Source organism: Lathamus discolor, chromosome 3, assembly GCF_037157495.1.
Source record: "Lathamus discolor isolate bLatDis1 chromosome 3, bLatDis1.hap1, whole genome shotgun sequence".
Classification (NCBI taxonomy): Eukaryota; Metazoa; Chordata; class Aves; order Psittaciformes; family Psittacidae; genus Lathamus; species Lathamus discolor.
Window position 1 is genome coordinate 16,595,330 of NC_088886.1, and position 20,119 is coordinate 16,615,448.

Sequence of the window (20,119 nt, forward strand, 5' to 3'; positions counted from 1 at the left end):
AGTGTATGCTACCAGCTTTTCAAAATGTATTAAATGTCCCTTATTAAATATATTGATTAATGGAAAGCAAACAGCCTTCACCTTTCTTACTCTGTAATCATGGAGTTATGGTTCAAAAGTTATGTACGAGTTAATTTGTATTTTTTTTCATGGCCAGTTGAGTTTCCTCTATCTCCACTGCATATAGTCCAAGTTAAATGTTAGGACTTTTCGAGCAGGATATCACCTCACCAAATTATCATAGTCGTGAAAATGAATAAAGTAAGAGAGAATCTCAAAAGGCAGTGAAGAATTTTAGTATTTTCATGTTTGAAGGCATCTGTAAAATAAGATAAATATAAGGAGAGCAGATGAAATGTTGCTGAACTGGTTGGTTTCATGGTTGCATCTGAATACACAGTTGTGTTGTACACTAACTAGTTTGGCTTTTGAGCATAAGTGTGTGTAGTTGCCATTTGTAGTAATTCAGTCTGAGAGTTACAAAGACAAAAATATCAACAAGAAGCAGCACCACAGAGATGATACCAGTATTTAACAAAACATTATGAAGGAACATTAATTATGTTTGCAGTCTGAATTGCATCACAATTTGGGATCCAAGGGAGTACCCTTAGGTGACAAACACTGGCAAACAAATCACAATAGATGGTGGATATTTGCAGTGCTTAGCCTGTGAGCCAAGTAGCAGTGGTGCTTTTTGGGTTTTCTGAAGTTACCCTTAATGCTGCACTCTTTTCTCTTGCTGAAGAGAGAGAACCCCAAGGTCAGGTTATTTATGTATTTGTTTTCGTATAAAGACATCAGCATGTTAGTGGTGCTGCAGCCACTTAAGTTTTATGGCTTAAACATCTCAATCAGTATCTGTAACAACAGATACAAATTCAGGAAGATGGTGGAACAGATTTAACAAACACCAGTGTTTGAGGCATTCTTTTTTTCTCAGCATGCCTAAAGTATATCTGTAGTTTGTTATTCATATCCTGAGTCAGCTACTGCTAAGTCAGAAGTTGCTAAAATATTGAAGAATATTAAAGAAGTGGGTGTTTTGTCTTTCATTTATGCACAGTTGGCAGTGAATAACTAAATTCTGTTTTCATTTCAGTTCCAGAACTGAAATGAAGAGTTGATATAATAAGATAGTGTTGAATCAGTTTTTGGCCTTTGACCTTCTAAAATTAATGTCTAAAACAGAATTAAGGGTGGAATTGTATACAGACATAGAATGTTGTCCTTCAAATGGGTGAAAAATCAGGGCGGTGAGGGGTTAGGCTTTTTAATTCTTCTCCATTAACAGTGATAGGCCTTTCTCCATCTAGAAAAATTTTGCCTACGCTCTTGGGGACTTGTATTGTGCAACATCGCTCGTTTTGTGACCTATTCCGTTTTTTTTTTAATGAGGCCATAGTTGGCACCTGACTCCCTCCCTCCCCCCTCTTTTTTAACATGAGAGAATAGAACTATTTTGATTGTTAGGGAAAATAGTGGTGAAGATGCCTCATTTGCTCTATACCTTATACTCAAACTCAGGTTTTGCCTCCTCTCATAATAGTTGTTTCAGGTGCAGTGCCCTCATCCTGTCCACCCTTAGCTCCTTGTTTCAGTTTTGCCTCTCTCATGTCAGCTCCCTAACGCGATCTTGTGTCAGGACTCAGTTCCTTGCCTGTTAGCCCTTCCTCTGCTTTTTTTGTTTTTAATTTTTTTCACCCCCCCTCCTCCCCAGTTCAGTTGCGAAACTTTTTGAGTGAGAGTCAGAGTCCTTCTGGTGAATTCTAATGTCTTATGTTCCTCATGTTTGTATCATAGTTGATCCTGAAGTGGAAACTTAATAGCAGAGAGTAGGAAACTAATGTAATTTTAAACTGTGTAGTAACAGCTCAGTAATTATTTGTAAGCAAAGAAAACATAGTTTCCTTTATCTTTCATATTTCAGCCTGTTGCATCACTAATTGATCTCTGAGTTGCTGATGTAAATATTACTATCATATCTTCAAAAGATCTATTTCACTCTTGTGAATCAACACGTTTTCATAGGAGGCCCTAATTTCCAATTTATTTGATTTAGGACAAGAATCAGACCTTATTAAATGTGGTGATTTGTTTCTGTATACATTTTATTCTCTTAATCCATAATATGTCAGCCAACTTAAGTTGTTTATTGCCAGAAGTCTGATATTAATCCATTTTCTTGGCTGATGCAAAAAATTTTAATTGTTTGAACTTAAGGATGCCAGTTTAAGCATATGAAACACTAAGTTATTTTTAATTCAAACAAAACCCAGTCAATTTTATTTTAAATTGCTTCCATATTTAAGCCTTAGTTTTGTATTAAATTTTAGGCAGCAGTTATTTTTAGACACAAATTAATGAAAACAGATGTGATGTATGATTAGAAATTTTGGCATATTGAGCAGTCAGGCTGAACTGAAAAATACTTGAATGTTTAATATGTGGGACAAAATTATATCAAGGAGCTATTTGATTGAAAAACCAGGGGTGCAATAGGATGCTTTGAAGTAAGGCAGAGAGAACGTCTGAGCTTGACCCCACTGCACACTGTGCAGGATGTGAATGTGTGGCCTCTTGTCTCCAAAATGGCTGTGTCCCTGTTGTATGTCTGGATACTTGTATATGTAGATATGAACTCACTCCTTTAAGGGAGTGAAACCAATAATTTCAGTGAAAACTGTCCAAATAATGAGTGAAGGAGAAAGTCTGGTTTCAAACACGCTGCATATGTATTCATATAATGTTGCTCATGTATGATTTTCAGAATTTAAATATTTATCAAGAAACATGAGTTGCTTTGTTTTTTTTAGGGTTTTGGGGGTTTTTTTAATAGCATTGAGAAGAATTAGTCTTTGTAGACAAGGAGAAGATGTAAAGGTTCATGCTAGGTTTGTTGCCCTGCTATGTTCATACCTATTCTAGGTGACTCCCAGCATTTGCTGTCAGGGCTGTTGGTTACAGTTTTATTTGGAGTGCTGCTGAAAGTATGCTTTTTTTATCTGTATTCCTTGAGCTGGTTCCTGTAAGTAGGACAAAATTTGTACCTAGGATATCAGCTTCTCTTTTCATTTTCTTAGAATGCATACTCCTCCTTTAGAGGAAGGAAGGAAGCGAAACTTTGTGTTTCAGCATGGGTGGCTAAGGGGCTGCAAGTTTTCCAGCACAGTATAAAGCTTTGATCTTCTAGCTGAAGTTGTTGTAATTAAGGAGTAAGAGAAACTGATTTTATGAAAGATTTATAAATCTTTTCTGTGTAGGCTGGGTAGAGTATTTGAAAGAAACTCAGTAAGCTATATCCAAATGAATGCTTGTGAAGCAAGTGTAAAAGAAGATGGAAACAAGTTTGGTATCCTCTATTTGCTTTTGAACAGTTTGCCAAGTTTGCTTTGTTAATTCTGTGAAATACGAGACTGAACTATATACAATTTTAAATGCTATAGTCTTGGGTGGAGGGTGGTGATGAACATTAATGTGGTGCTGTTAATAAAGACTGTTCTTGAGTCTGAACTAGTGATGTAGTTTTTCAGTTATGAGGATAGAATAAGCTGCTCTATTCCTAGGGTTCATGAGTTGGGTTATCCTACGCAAAATGAGGAGGTATCTTCAGAGCTTGACATCCATATGGTATATTTTTAGCAGGTTTGGAATACCGTTCTCCATAGGGCCTGGAGCTGTACACAGGCTACTCCAATTGCTGGTTGAGGTAATGCAGAGTTACTGAAGCAGTCATCATTAATGGAGTATGGACTGGTGCTGTATTTAATCTGTTCTTAATTAGCTCATGGACAGAGGTCTTAATAAAGATATATCTGAAGATAATAAGGAGGGTACAGAGAGCTAGTTAATCCAGTAATTGTGACGAGTGAATCTCTAGAAAGGATAATTCATTCTACACTCTGAGAAGTTCTGCAAGAAACTGTATTCAGTATGCTGAGTAATATTTTACTTTGGTGGATATTGTAGGGTTTGCAGATTCGAGGCATTCATGAAAAGGTAACTCCGTTGTGTATTTCAAATTAAGTAGAACTTATAACCACATGTAATGTGGAGTCCCAGAAGCAATTCATCTTTAGAACTTGGCCATGTCTGACATGCTGAATGCCCAACAAGCCTGCTGGGAACCATGCAGAGTTGCATTAGATAGCGTATTAGCGTGGTTAACCTTTTGCAACTTTTCAGAAAAACTAAGTACTAGTAGTGTTTTCAAAAATGACAATAATACATCGTTTGCCTGATTTGCCTGATATATCAGTTGTTATTTTCGTCTGAATGTGTTGTCTTTACAGAGGCAAAGGAATAGAAACGTCAAAGCAGGTTACCTAATAATACATAAACTATCCTTGTCACTTCAGATAGATATTCATTTAGCTTTTAATTTGCATCATTTAAGTGTTGGGGGTTTTCCTATCATACAAGAAGAGTGAGCAGAGTAATTGCAATTACGAAGTTCATTGTTTTGATACTTCACTTAAATGTGATGCCATGCATTTCCTCCCTCAAGAGTGGAGCAAGGCGGATCTTATAGTTGAAATAAGTTTAAAGATTTGCCCAATGTATTGCAACTGGGACCTCATTTTGGCAATTTTCTTGGGCAGAGTTTAACTTGAGAGGAATTGGAAGAAAACCAGAATCTTCCCACATGCCATGTGACTCCCAGAAATAACAACACTATTGAGGTTGTTAAGGAGAGTTAAGAGCATCTGAGACCAGCCCTAAGAGAAACATATTTGTTCTTCCAGGAGGAAGAAAAGAAGCCTGTGGCTAGTTACAGAATTCAGATATTTTTCTCAAAAAAATAGATTAAAATAAATTCTAGAGATAATGTCTTCCAGTTCTGCCAAATTAGAGGGATTTGCACTTTCCAGAAATTGGAATGGTGCCCATGTTGCTATCATAAGGTAGCATTTACCTGTTCAAAATAGGAATATTCAGAACTGGCTATGGTAGTATTCATGGATGGGATGAATTTACCACTATGCAGATAAGGACAACGCTTGCAGTTATTACTGGGAACCCCTCAAATGGTAGAGCTTGTGTAGGCAAATTCTCTGTTTTCCCTGCACACAATCTGCAGTGGAGGTATGCAGTGAAGCCATCAGGTATTTCAAACATGAACATTTCTGCAACTGCTCACTTTTTGGCAGAGATTCTCGTTTCAAGATGAAAATATCTGGATGCTTGTCACTTGTCACTGTTCTCAAATTCTGACCTGTGTAGGTTTTCTTTGCATGGTTTGGGGTGGGTTTTCTTTGCAAGAGTTCTGCTAATGAAGAGAAATTAAAAGTAATACCAGCGGCATCTCTCAAAAACAAACAAAAAACCCCTCTTTGAACAGTTACTTGTTTTTCTTGGCTCCCTTTCATACATAACAGTCATCACATCATAAGCCTCAGCAATTTATAGTTAATCTGGGGAAGGTCAGAGCAAGACTCTCAGAGCTCTGGCTGGGAATTGTTAGCTCTTGGGTCTGTGACAGCCATTTGTTATAGGGTAGGTCTCTTGGCTTCTGAGACCAAGGTGGAAATGGAGCTACAGGTCTGTAAACGTTTAGATGACTTACATTGTGGTGAGTTCTTTTCTGTAAATATCAGAAATAGGAATGAGTGGAAGGAAAATTGAAGCGTGAACTTTGGTAGTATTGTTCAGTATCAAATGCATTGGATTTGTGCTGCAAAATTTTCTTTGCCTGTGAGAGTGTTGGTTACCATGGTCAAATTTTGCTTGAATACAAGTTTGGGGAATTCTTTGTATGACAGTGGTACAGAAAGTCTTGCAGTATCCTTGTTTAAGAGAAGACAGGGTTGATTGTCAGTGCTTTGAGGTGACCTTCTGTGCTATTGGTGGTATTTCATAGTATGAAATACAGTGATTTTCAGAATACATTTTTAATTTTTGTTTGTTCCTATTTCTCTTTAAAGCAAATTAAAGGTAAATACAATTGCAACTGAGGGATGTTCTTGTTTCTAATTAAAAAATAATTTCAAGATTTAGTTTATATTACACTTAAAAAATAAACACTGTTGAACTGTGGAAAAGTTCATTCTTTATGCTGTCTGCTTTGGTCTGCTGTCGTATATTACAATTCATATAAATTAAACGATAGAAATGTTTTCCAAAAAATAAGCTACATCTTTTAGACTTCTGCCACTACAGGTCCTCCCCAGATGCACACTGAATTCCTGGCAGTGTTCAAAGCCAGGTTGGGCAAAGCCTTGGGTGAGATGGTTTAGTGTGAGGTGTCCCTGCCCATGGCAGGGGGGTTGGAACTAGATGATCTTCAGGTCCTTTCCAACCCTAACTGTTCTATGATTCTATGCTAAAGTGAACTATAATAGAGCTAGCCAGCATAATGAGAACCTGCTTATTAGAAAGAAAATCAGTAATTTTTAAACAATTCAGAACTGTTGAACATCTTGGAGTAAAGATGTAATGTCTTGTCAAGCACTGATTTTACACTAAAAATAAGCAAAAATTGTGTGTTCAACACAGCTTGTAACTTACTCTCTGTAAGCTGGCAACGGGCATCACTAGTTTCTTTTGATCTTATTTAAAATACAGTCTTTGATCATTTTGCTTTGAGAGTGAAAATGCAATTGCAAGGTTGGGGCTGCTGGAGGATACAGTATTAAGGTATTGCATCTTTTCTCTGGTGTCGTTCATACTGCATGTGGAGCTGACATGCCGTGTGAATTGTTAGATTTTGTTTTTTTGTCACAGAACTACAAGTAATGGTGTATTTTATACATATTTGCTTGTAAAGCTTTTCTTCAGGGTTCTGTTTGAATAGATTAAGATAACACCTTTCAGAATTTTGGTTTCTGGTTTCTTAATTACTATTCTTAAAATCGTAATAACAAATATCAAGTGAAATAGCATCTTGGCAATTTTACATTAAGAAAAAGAAAGAAAAAAGAACCAGTTATGCATTTAATCTTGTAGTGTTTCTATCCTGGAAAGTGCTTTGTGCTTTCCTGTGCTTTAAAGAAATACTAGAATAAATAAAACATATTTTTGGTCATATATTTCTCTCATTTTTTGTAAGATGCCTACTGGCAATTGTATCTTGCAGTCCAAAGTTTTGTCAGTTTGAAGATAGCCATCTCAGCTTTAGTTGTTTTGGCTTTTAGTATAAAGTAATACTGGAGAATGCCAAAGGATACTATAGGCTGGGAAGTAAAGTGCCTGTTTGCTTACCAGTAGCTGGAAAAGACATTTCATAAATAGCAGAAGAGAAATTTTTAAGTATTTTTTTTAACCTGGTAAGTTTCTATTATATCCAAATGAAAATTCTACTTAAGAGTGTATCCATACTACTAATAAATAAATTCACTTTATATGAAAGAAATTAGATGTAAATTATACTTTATAAATTAAACCCCATCACATATAGGCAAAAAAGTAAGATCTGTGCACTTCACTGCTACCTCATTCAGAAAAATAACCAGTAATTAGAAAGTTGGGGTGTGAATTATTTTCCCTCTAAAAGTATTTAAGATCTTTAATTGTCTTTATATGAGTACTTTTAAAACTTACTGTTGAATATTACAGTTCTCATACCTCACACTTCAGTGGTAAACCAGTAGGTGGCATTTGTCACTCAGTTTAAGTATAGACTAACAAATTTTGTAAACCCAGTGTCATCATCTTCAGTATGTAGAGGAATTGTGTGATCTGGAGTGTACTTCTGATGCCTCTGTATTCATGCAAGTTCCTGTAACTGGGATATTGCTTGCTTAGCACAATGTGTATTAGGAGCATTTGACGAACTTTGAAATACCCTCTTACACGTTCTATAGTCTCTTGTTTTGGGGACTGGCAGCATCCGCTCTACTTTTCAGGGATTTAGTGCTGATTTTCCACTCTGTCTGCCGTGGGAGATAGTACTAAATCTACACTAATTCTGTCTTTCCACTGTTTTGTAGAATATCTGAAACTGAGCAGGCTGATAGGAGTGGAGGGACCAGGACAGTCTGTAGTCTGGCAGCAGGGCACAGGAATACAGGATCTGTTCCTAACACAGGTAGACACATGCACATCTCCACATTACATGAACAGATCTTTTGTGCTTCAGACCATACTTTGAAAGCCATTACTGTATTTGCACTCTCTAAACTTTAATTCTATGAAAAAGTGCTATCCTGTCCAATGAATTAACTTTGGGTTTGCTTTCTTATTTGGGTATTTTCCTAATTATTGCCTAAATGCCATATAATTGGAGAGAACCAAATGTATGAATTTAAAATATTTAGCCCAAAGTGGAGTCAGTTGTTTCGTTTTGTTCCTCTGGTCATTTAAAATGCAGACAGGCTTCCTAGAAGGGGTAGTAAGGTGATTCTAGTTACTCTAGTATTTATCATTCTGTTCTTTCTCTGTACGATACAGAATCTGATGCTAGAGTGTAGCTACTAATATAGTAAAGATTTTTATCTACAAGACTTTAGTTTTGGTGAGCATTTTACTACTGTCCTTTCTCTTACTTCCTCCCATTATCCCATATCAAGAATTAGCTCTAAATGTGACTGCAGATTATTCAGGTTTAATCATCATTCATTATGGGAGGTACTCAGGACTTGGGACAAGTGACACTCGATTTGCCCTGGGCAGGGTTTTTCAAACATAAATGTGCCCTTTATGGGGCAGTTCCTTAATACAGCTAAGTGGCTAAAACAAGGAAGGGTAGACCAAACCAGCAGATTTTAGGAAAAGTAAAGCTTGTCTGCCAGAGGTTTCTGTAGCCATGATGCCCTTCACAGCAGCTGCTTACCTGAAGGGGCCTTTACCGTTTTTGTGAGACCCAGGTCTTCAGTATCATTATTCTGATGGGAGATCGGCCAGAATCCAAGCAGGTAATGTCTCGTTTAACACGGTTAGATACTGAGCAAAATGAACCTATTACTAGTCAACAGTAGAAATTACTTTGATGCACATTAAGTAGACAAAACCTTTTGTCTGCTGTTGGTAACTGTCCCTCTGAAAAAAACTGAGGTCATATGCTAAATTTCTTCTGAATTTCATCTTGGATTTTAATTTAGGTAAGTCCATACATGTACCTGTTTTTAATAGATCTCATGTTTTCCAAAAGCAAGAGCACCTTACGTAGTCTTGCCAGACAACTGTTTTATGCAAGTATAACAAAAACTACTTGTGTAGGTCTTGGGGTACTTTCTCTTTTGCTGGAACCTAACAAGGTTTGTACAGAACTTCTGGTTACATGTAGAACTATCTTAAATTGTGCTAGGAAGTAGTTATAGAGAGTTATTTGAGTAGCATATGATCTGGAAGGGCACGGACCAAACAGATTTCTGCAAGTACCTTCAGAAAGTTTCTTGTGCTTACATGAAAGCAGCTATTTCCAGGATGGATCTTCGCTAAACTTTGGTTTTATTATGGAATGATTGTGTAATTTTTATTCGTGTTTTGCAAACCTCTCTCTTGCAATGTGTCAGTCAGTCCAGATCATAAGCACCAGTGAGCACATCATCTTCAAGGGAGCTGTTAAAAAAGCAAAGAGGAAGGAGCTGTGTTAGAAAGGAGAGAAATCCCGTTCTCTTTGGGGAGTTGAAGAGTTTTGTGGAAGATTTGGTTTGCAATGAAAGAGTTCTCTGTGCCCTTGTTAACACTAGATGGGGGACTATGACTAAAGGGTATCTGACTTCAAAATAATTGATAACGTGTTGATAGAAATGAGGAAACTTGCTGCTATGGTGTATGTGGAAAATCACATCTTTGAGGATGAATTTGTCAAATTTTAACACAAAAAATGATGGAAAGACTGAGAGATTTTACTTGCATATGAAAAATCAGATGCTGAATTTGACTTCCCCTCTCCCCCCTCCCCAAGTTCTCAGTTACTTTTTAATTCCTTTCCTGTCATCATGGATAAAGAATAAGCTGTGCTGTTGGACCATGTGATCCTTCATTTATGCTTCCTAATGAGAGATGAAAGTATTAGACATCTGCTGCAATTAAGCTTGTGTACAGTAGATGCCAGTAGAGCTCTACTGAATCAAAATAGAAACATGACCAGCATTTCCATAGCAACAACTTCCTCTTGGCTGTCCTATTTATAGAAGTGCTGCAGTCCCAGCCTTAGCACCGATCTCAGAGGGGCTCTCTAGTAAGGGTTAACCTTCATAGAAAAAAATGTTCACGTAGAGCTGCACTAAGACTGCAAGGGTTTACTTGCTTGTGTTTTTTTTAAACAGTGAGGTTCCCAATTGTGTTTATTTCCCTAATACACATTTTGAAAAATCTTTTGTTTCAAAATGGAAAGCCATTAAATTTCTGAGATACTAACAAATACTGCTTTTCCTTCCGTATGTTTAAAAAGAAATACAAGCTAGTGGTATAGTTCTGGATGTGGAGTGAAAATCAAAATACATCTGCTTTTTCAAGAATCCTTTTTCTGCCTCTATTTCTACCCATAATTCTTTCTGAAATATGCATGCCTGGCAAGACTCAGAATGGACTGTGTTTACATAATTTCTGATGAAAATGTTCTCTTTTTTTAGTTATGAAATGACTATCTATATATTTTGGTTTATATCCTTTTCTCTCAAGATTTGTATAAGTAGAAAAATACATGTATATCCTCAAGCTTATAGCACAGAATGCCTTAGGTTCTTTAGTATATCTTATTTAACAAATTTTAGATGTCATTATGAATGTTTATAAATGCTTATATTTTCTAATTAAAATCAGACAATATCATATTAAATTGTGTTGGCTGCATCTTTCAACTTAGAAATATTTTATTGGTCAGTCAGAGACCTGCCAAATTCAGCAACATCCTCAAGCTCTTAGAAACATAGGAATTGTCACTGACAGTTTGTGTCAAATAATTGTTCACTCCTTTTGTAATAAATAATAAATGCTAAAGCTGGACTTCCATTCTTGAGATAACTGATGCATAAGGGAGGAGATGTGCTTTATCAAGCCATCAATTTTTAAAGCAAATAAACTTTCTTTTTCTCTAGAAAAAAGTTCTTTATTATTTGTAATAATAAAGAACAAATAAATTAATGTAATAATAAAGGACAAATAAATGAACTTATTATTCATTTATAAGGTTTCTGTGAGTTATTTTTTCTGTAGATTACAAACAAAATGAGTATGTAGAAGATGTCACAGTGTGTCTTTTTTTTTGCTTGTGGATGGAGGCCAGTGCTGAAAAGGAGAAATATTTATTTTAAATATTTAAAATAAGAAGATAAAAAAAGAATATTTTATTTACCCATTAAAGAGAAGTAGAACACACATAAACAGGCAGAGGGAGACTTGACTTCATAGGTAACCAGGAAATACTGGATTTCAAGGTTTGGAATTAAGACCTAAGTTTTAGTTAGCTGTAGGTGGTCTGAAATTTGTTTTGTGTCATGGATCCATTTTCCAAGGTCCTGTCAAAGAGTAAAGTTAATCGTGTTTAAAACTCCTACATGTTTTTGATTGCAAGATGTTCATGGTTAACCTTCATCAAACACTGGAGAGGACACTCCCAGTTTTGATAGAGCATGAGGAAATTTCAGTTCTGTGTGTGAAACTGAGAGGTATGGCATTAGATCCTAGGCATAAAGTAAATACATTTCAAAGGTATATAGGTGTGCTGTATTTTTTAAATGTTTTTCTATTTTGTACGTCTTTAAAATTCAGGAATTCCATGGTAACTTTACTTGGGAAACATTTTATATATTTTAGTATGATAATATGTGCATTTTTCTGTATTTAATTAAAGCAGGAGTGTACAAATAATGCTGTTACTCAATCATCTCAATTCTTTGAGGAAAGGATGGTGCTTTCTTTCTTAATCCTTAATTTTTAAGGCTTGACTGGTTGGGAAGAATTGCTTCTTAGGATTTGAGAAATTATGTTCTAGCAGAGATTAAAATAAATTGTTCATGTAGCTACATTATCCTGATTCTTCCTGAGCAAGAAGCTGAAAGAGTCTGTGTCTGGGTTATAGTGCTGTATGTTGTTACCTATGGTTGAGAGACACACATGAGGCATGAGCCACTGGGACATGTGCACAGGATTATGGGTTGGCTGTCAGGAAAAGTATAAATGGTTTTGTTGCCTGTATCAGGTTAGAGGACCACAGTGTTAGCCCCTTTTTTTATAATTTTTTGGAAGGTTACCTTAAATATTTTTACTGAACTATTATTTATCAAAATGCTGTAACTTACACATACAGTGTTCGCATTCATAGCTGAATCTCTTACTCATGGTCTGAGGTTTTTAGTGTGTTCTAAAGTATTGCCAAGATGTAGTGGCTAGAATTTAGTGAAAATAAATTTCTGCGTAGAGGAAATTCTTCACACTTCAGTGTGGACTTTGGCTGCAGGGAGAAGTTGGAACTTTGCTATCTCTTGCAGAGGAGAATTTTAGAAACTGGTTAGAAACATTGAAGCAACTCTCTCTTACATTTTTCTGTGTAACTCTTCCCTTAAATTGTGTGTCTAGCTGGTTTGAGCAGAGTGTGTTTGGGAGTGCATTGGAAGAGATGGAGCTCTGCAGGCAAAGGGTATCACAGCACCGGCACCAAGCCCCAGCATTCTGAGCTGCCCAGGGGGATTTTCAGCACAGTCCAGCTGTAGAAACTAGTAGGAGACTTAGATGGCAACTGGCTAGTCTTAATTTCTTCAAACATTAATTGTTTTTTAAATAACTGACCTGAAGTAAGTCTTTTTTTTTTTTTTTTTTTTTTGGTAACAGAAAGGTTTCCTAGGCCACAGAGACTGTAGAGTAAAAATTAGGGTGAAAGTTAAATGCATCCTGATAAGGCCTGGTATTAAATGGCTCGTACCTGTGCACAGAGGTTGACATACACCTGATCTGACTTTTATAGCATTGGGTGGGTAGAACATACGGATGTTCGTGGTCTGGCTAGAATACAACCAACTTTTGCTCTTTTGGGAGGGAATAAGAGCTTAGCCACAAGCACTGCACAGCTTTACATCAAACCTGGCTCAGGTTCTTCTTCCAGCTTAGAGCATGAGTAGGATAACCTCAAGAGTGCTCGCGCATGTCTGTATAAGCGTTTAATTGTATTTAAAGGTTTACAAACTGTTCTGAGGAAAAGCAATACTGGCTAGCAAGTAGAAATCCTAAGACAAGCAGAACACAGAATTTTGCCTTTGATAAGCTTTTAGGTGGTAAAATACTATGTCAGACCTTGTGGATTCAACCCCATGTACCAGTACAGGTTGGGGGTTGACCTGCTGGAAAGTAGTGAACAGGAAAGGGACCTGGGGGTCCTGGTGGATAGGAGGATGACCATGAGCCAGCAATGTGCTCTTGTGGCCAAGAAGGCAAATGGCATCTTAGGGTGCATTAGAAAGGGAGTGGTTAGTAGGTCAAGAGAGGTTCTCCTCCCCCTCTACTCAGCCTTGGTGAGGCCGCATCTGGAATATTGCGTCCAGTTCTGGGCCCCTCTGTTCAAGAAGGACAGGGAATTGCTTGAAGGAGTCCAGCGCAGAGCCACAAAGATGATGAAGGGAGTGGAACATCTCCCTTATGAGGAGAGGCTGAGGGAGCTGGGTCTCTTTAGCTTGGAGAAGAGGAGACTGAGGGGTGACCTCATCAATGTTTACAAATATGTGAAGGGTAGGTGTCAGGATGATGGAGCTAGGCTTTTTTCAGTGATATCCAGTGATAGGACAAGGGGCAATGGGTGTAAACTGGAGCATAGGAAGTTCCACGTTAACATCAGGAAGAACTTCTTTACTGTAAGAGTGACAGAGCACTGGAACAGGTTGCCCAGGGGGGTTGTGGAGTCTCCTACACTGGAGATATTCAAGGCCCGCCTGGACAAGTTCCTGTGTGATGTACTGTAGGTTACCCTGCTCTTGCAGGGGGGTTGGACTAGATGATCTTTTTAGGTCCCTTCCAACCCTTGGGATTCTGTGATTCTGTGATTCTGTGCTTTGTATTTGACATAAGATATTTAGTGTGGATAAATTAACGTCACACAGATTTGGGAGCTTGTTAATAAGATGAAAGATTAATTAGAAGGAAATGGAAGGTTCCACGTTTGAAAACCATTAACTTCTTCTGAAGAGATGTGGGCCTCACAGAAAGTCAGCTTGGTAGTATTGTGTATTATCATTGGGCAATGCCAATCAATGCCAGAAATCTACGTTAGGAGGGTGTATTGCTATCTGTGTAAAAATATGACCAGTACTTTCTTCTCATGTTTTGCATGTAGAGTGTTCACTGCCAGTAGTTTGTAAAATTCTGTCAAATGCAGGTTTTTTTTTTCTTAGGATACCTTTGAACAATCCCTTTTTGGTAACCTGTTTTTGCTTTAACCAGTTCACTCTTGTGATCTCAGGGGACGGATGTTTCTGCTTCCTATTTTTGGCACCTAACTCAAGCATCCAGGTTAGTTGGATGCATTCAGAGCTCTGAGTTTTGGTGGGCAGAGTTGGTCTCTGTTGCCACACCTCTACATTGACTGTAGAGGGTTGGCAGACTCTTACGTAATGTGAAACAATGTGAATTTTGGAAATTGCCCTCTTTCACATCAGGGAAACAAAATGGTTTAGTTGGAGACTTGTGTGAAAGATAAGGTGGCAGGAGTGTAAAGGCTCAGAACTGCAGTAGAGGAGAGAGAAAAGATGAGCACACCATCATTCCAGGTGCATTTATTTACTGGAGAAAACAGCCAAGGTCAGAGAAAATCATAAGCCCAGGGACTTGCAGTGCGCTACAGGGGAACATGGCTGTACAATACCACAGGGCCTCTTCCAGTGCCAGAAAGTTCACCAGGCAGAGAAATAAGTATCTTGTTATTGTCAAAGTGTATCTTATCCTGCTGTATGACAGGCAGCAGCATAGCATTACTTCGCCATTAAATATTTGGTTGTATATGGCACATAACTTATCCCCTCTGGTTATTTGTAACCCCTGATAAGGCAAACAGATCCCCATAGTTTTCACCAGCTCTTGTTTCTTCAAGCAGTCTTGAACTGATGGGATGTCATGGAAGTCAGCATTGATCTGGCAACAAAACAGGTGAGAAGCTGGAAAGTGAAAGGTGGAGAAGGACTTGTAATGGGCTGTCATCCAGGGAAGGTTGCAGCGCCTGATCCTGACTGGGGAGAACAGCCTGGTCACCAAACAGATAGCAGGTTCTCTTCTAGATTTACAAACTGGTGTGTAAATTGTAAGCATTTGGACAGTTGGTTCCAAATTTTGAACAGGTTCTGTAGAAGGAAAATACGTTTTCAAGTGTATCTGGAGCCTGAAAGCAAAGGGCGTTCCTTTGCTTTTTGTATAGTCTCTAGAAATTTAAGCTGTTGTGTTGACAGAGGCTGGTACCAGGAAGTTAAGAAGTGCCTTTTAGGAGGAATGTAGCCAAATCTATAAAGTCTGTCCAACGGCATTTTTATTGTTTTATCATTATCGCAGGCAGTTTCTCATCATGGTTTTTTTTCTGAAGCACAGAGCTGTTATGAAATAGTTACATAATGTCCACGGATGGATATCTGCTGACATTTGAAAACTATTCAGTGAGAAGTATGATGGTAAAAACTAAGAGGTATGTCTTTAACACGTGTTGACTGTAAGGCAGGAGACAGATTGTAGGAAAGTTATTTCAGTCTTTCTTAAGAGTAGCCTAAATTTTTAAGAAGCTGCATTTTACATGTGCAGAGGGTACACTGGGAAACCTGCCTAATGTATGTGTTTCCATTTTCACAAAATGAATATTTCGTATTGCCCATTGTAAGCATGCAAAATTTACATAGTTTGCAAGTTAATGTAATTTAATGTTAAATACAGCTTTCAATTTATTTCCCTATGGTTTGTACCATAAAAAATGATGCTTTATAGACTTACTGTACAGTTGAAAATACTCAAATTTATTTTGAACGAAAAACTTTGTTACGCAATACCAGCATGCAGAGCTTTTACATAAGCAATGTCAGGAGCTGGTGACCGAGACTTTGTGACTCTCCTTCCAGTGGCCTTTGAGGCTGGAAGAGTGAGCATGCTGCTAGATAAGGATCTGCCTGTGCTGCTTGTTCTGGTGCTTTATTCTTGAAAAAATTAAAAGCGTTTGGTTCATTCCTAGAGTAAACAGAATCCAGTTTGGATAAGTATAATGCAGTTGTGTTTATATGAACGTTAGAATTCAACTTCTTCAGTCTGATTCTTTTCAAAGGAGAAAAATAATATTTTTCCCTTTCCCCCATAATAAATAATAGCTTGTTCAGTAGCTTGTGCAAGTAAACTCCTTACTTAAAAAGTTGTTTAGTTGAAAACATGAGATTACCAATGATTAGATTACAACTGGTTATGTTTGCTGTGATGATGGTAGTACTCCATCTTAATAACAGGGGAAGAACTGCGGAACAGTCACTTTTGTTCACGCATGGTTGTGGTAAATTAAAAAAAAAATAGATCTACCTTTTGATCTTTACTTCTGAACAAGTTGTTTGTAGTATTATAACATAAAATGTGTATTTAAATATAAAATATTAGGTATTAAAAAGCTGTGAGAACACATGCTGTAGCGATTATTACACATTTAAAAACAAACAAAACAAACCCACTCTTTGGCTGACATAAAAAGAGACTTTGAGCAGTATAAGCCAGTATATTATAGAGTTTTTCTTAACAGGAAGTAGAAGAGAGTAGTGGTTAGAAAACACTGCATACAGGAAGCTTGACACATGCGTAGCTCTGAGTGGCTCTGGCTTGTCCAGCTCCCTTTAGATATTTCCTCTTTTGCTTTTGTAAAAGTTGCTGGTGTGTATAGATGGCAGCTCAGAAGGAGGTACCTTGTAACCAGTGCACAGGGACGGCCACAGCGCTGCAGAGGCTGGAAGGTTTTGCTAATCGCCTTTTCCATAGGCATTCAAAGAGTGGTGCACATGAACAGAGAGCGGCTCTGGAAAATGAGAGCCAGCATTGCTCTGAGCTTGCTGTCCTATGGGACAAATCAAGTAAGTAGGGGAATTGTTTATAGATTTTTGCTCTTCATTTGCCTAGGAAGTGCAGAACTTGCATGTTTGTGATCAGATATGAACGCTGATCTGTGTTACGTTCCAGAGGCAATTTTGTGATTCGTTACCTAAAGGTATGAATTTGAAGAATACATATTGCATCTGGCAGAGGGGCTGGGGGTCTGGTTCATGGTCTGGTGGCTGGCAGAATAATTCATCCCTTGTCCCTTCTTTTCTCATAAAGCACAGTTGACTTGTTTGGGCAAGCCCCCACCCCGATATTTATTTCTAAATTACTTCCTTCGTTTTCAAATTGAATCAGCTAGTTCAGCAGAAACAGAAAACTCATTAAAGATTGCAGTGTTTAAACTAATAGGTGGGCATTGCTGCACAGATTAAACTTCTAGTTACAGGGCTTCTTATCATTCGTCATTTTATTTTAGGGCATATATACATCTATATGTATACTCTATCCAGTATTAAACCATTAAATTGTGTTTGGTTTTAACTATCATTTACTAATTTAATGTGCTGACTATCATTAATTTCTTGATTAGCGCACGGTCTACAGTATTATTTTGATGGATTAAAACTTTTCATGATTGCATTTTGGGTAATAAGTGAGAGATTTCAAAAAATATCACAATCTAAATAAATTGACATTTGATTTTCATATTTTTCTTTTAAAGCCATGCATTATTTTGCAAAGCAATTATTGTCTCTGTGGTTAAATACTCATTTTAAAATGTTACAATATGGTAATGGATGATAATTTTGTTCCAGATTTCAGATTCATTGATGGATTTGAGATAGCACAATTATTTCAGTGGAAAATATGCCTTATTTGGAAATGCTTAGCATCACAGTATTTCCATGAAGAAAATCTGGTTTTATACATCTCCCTGCTTGCAATTTAAAATATTATTTGAGTAGGGAGTGAATCTGTTCTCAGAGGATAAGCAGTAAACATGGAAACAAAAAGGTGTTAATGCATTGGCCTAAAATAGATTAAATCTAGGGCTCCCAAATGAGAGGTGAAAGGATCGACTAGTTTTGTTGGGAAGATAAATGATGGAAGTGCATAAATTCTGAGCTTCCACTTCTCCAAAATGTTTTTAGCTTGGTAAAAATAGAGGCATACTTGTGCTTATGTAGAAGCTCTTCTTTTTTTATGTAAATAGCTATTTGAAAAAATAATTCTGAAGCATTTTTGTATATAGAACATGAGGAAAAAAATGGCATTGACCTCCTGGCACTTACAAATTGTTACCTGTTTGTGTACAAGTCTCTACTACTTTTTTCCCTCTAGTTAAGGCAGGGTTCCTTGTGTGACATGCTTGATGAGGAAATGGACTGTCGTGTCTCTTGATGATAAACATGGTGAAAATGGCTGCTCTGCGAACGCTATTTTAAGTCATAATTAGGCACAGTGGTTACGTGCAGTTTTTCTAGGCCAAAGTTACTGAGCTCATAGCTGAATGGTAGTTAATTATGTAGCTTTAGTTTTGGGGTGAAATTCATAATCTTTATCCTGAACCTTTAATCTCAATTTGTAATTGTTTTAAAAATGTTAAAATACTGCGGGTGCACATGAACTAAGTCTGCATTTCAAGATTCTCATTTCGCTACCACTATAGGTGAAGGAGTGATAGAGAAGATAAGGAGTAGAGTGGAGGGAGTGTTTCTGTCTACAGTTGACTCATATCTTCAGAAAAATACATGATTTGTGAGAAATGAAAGCAAAACAGAGCGTTGGACTTTGTGTTTGGTTTTTTTTCTTTTATACCTGAGAGCTCAATGTCATAGAACTGCATTGCATCACTGAATTTGAGTAGTAGATTAATTTTGCAGAAAGTTCAGTGAAAAAGCATTGGTGAGGAACATACTGGTGTTTAACTTGCAAGGATATTTGAATATTCTCAATTATTAGGCTCATATCACAGCAACTTAGAAGTACTGGTGTCAGGTCTTGGGTGAAGCTGCATAACAGACAGCATGATTTCCTCCTTAAACTTGAGGCAAAAGCGCTGGTTTAGTACCTGAAAAAAGTTTGGAAAGTGACTTCTCAGAATTCAGGCTTCAGATAGAATCCATTTGAAAAGGAAGTTAACATATTTATCCGTTCTGTTGTAATGAGGTACTGTAACAGGTCCAGTTTTATGTATATCCATCTACAAGCAGTTACTGATGAAGCTGTGGGTTTGGTGAAGGGGAAGGAGCTGCTCTTTTCTGGGTGGACTTTTTGTTTGAGTTGTCTGCTGTTGTGGGTTTGAGTAATTTGTCATGTGGTCTATGGTCTTAGGGTTTTTTCAGTGATTGATTTTGAAATAGAATGTCTTTGCTTCTTTATTTTGATATGTAAAACATAGTTTTTCTAATGTGCTTTGGATTCTTGGTTGATGCTTGAAATTAATGTGTTGTGTAAATCCTCGGAATCCAGTGAGGCAGACATGGGTCAGGGCACCGTGGGCCTTGGAATGTGTTTTAAAAAGCTGACTGAGTGCATGTGTGATTGTACAGCCTGAACTGGTAACCAGGTCGGTTGTGCTGCACAGCCAAAGAGTGAAAGGGCTGTGATGGTAGTCGTTGGAACGGTGTATTTTGTTCTTATTTTAGATGTCTTGACTGTAACTGCTTACAACTGTATGGAACCTACATTTTGATTTTGTTCTGTTTTCTTAGTTGCTTGTTGCTCTTTCAATCTCAAAGATTGAGATTGGAAAGGAAAGGAGAATGAGGCTGCTTGGTTTTGAATGTAAAGACAGTAAGATCAGTGTGAATCTCTTTAGCTGATACAGATATTTTGCAAATCTGCATAATAAAAGAACACTATCAACTAGCATAACTCAGGTGGTCAGGAGAATCACCATTAGTGTGTCTTTCTGTCATCTTCATAGTCTCTAAATTGCAACTGATGAATAGTGATGAATAGTCAAAGGAATATTATTTGGTCTCGAACTGATTCAAAATAATAGCAGTATACTTCCCAATACCATGGAATGACTTACAGAGATTTAGATGAATAATTACTATCTGCATGTGTGTGTGTAGAGAAAAATATATGTGAAAAATGAAATAATGTACAGAGTATATTGTGTGAATTGATTCAGGCTTTAGAATAACTGCTACTTGGGTACAAGTCAACAGATAATTCTGGTCTAAGGTTGCCA

The 20,119-nt window shown here is 37.2% G+C and overlaps 1 protein-coding gene across 2 annotated transcripts in view; it reads left to right on the plus strand.

Moving 5' to 3' along the window:
* The window catches only part of PRKACB (protein kinase cAMP-activated catalytic subunit beta), a 74,325-nt gene that overhangs the window by 21,013 nt on the left and 33,193 nt on the right, over window positions 1-20,119 (plus strand). The window contains exon 1 of one of the 2 annotated variants that reach the window (XM_065673700.1): window positions 16,742-16,949. The exons of the other annotated variant lie outside the window; for it this stretch is intronic. Coding sequence (XP_065529772.1) covers window positions 16,763-16,949 — 187 coding nt within the window. The 5' untranslated portion in view covers window positions 16,742-16,762. Of the gene's footprint in view, window positions 1-16,741; window positions 16,950-20,119 lie in introns of those variants that run through there. 2 annotated transcript variants of the gene reach the window in all.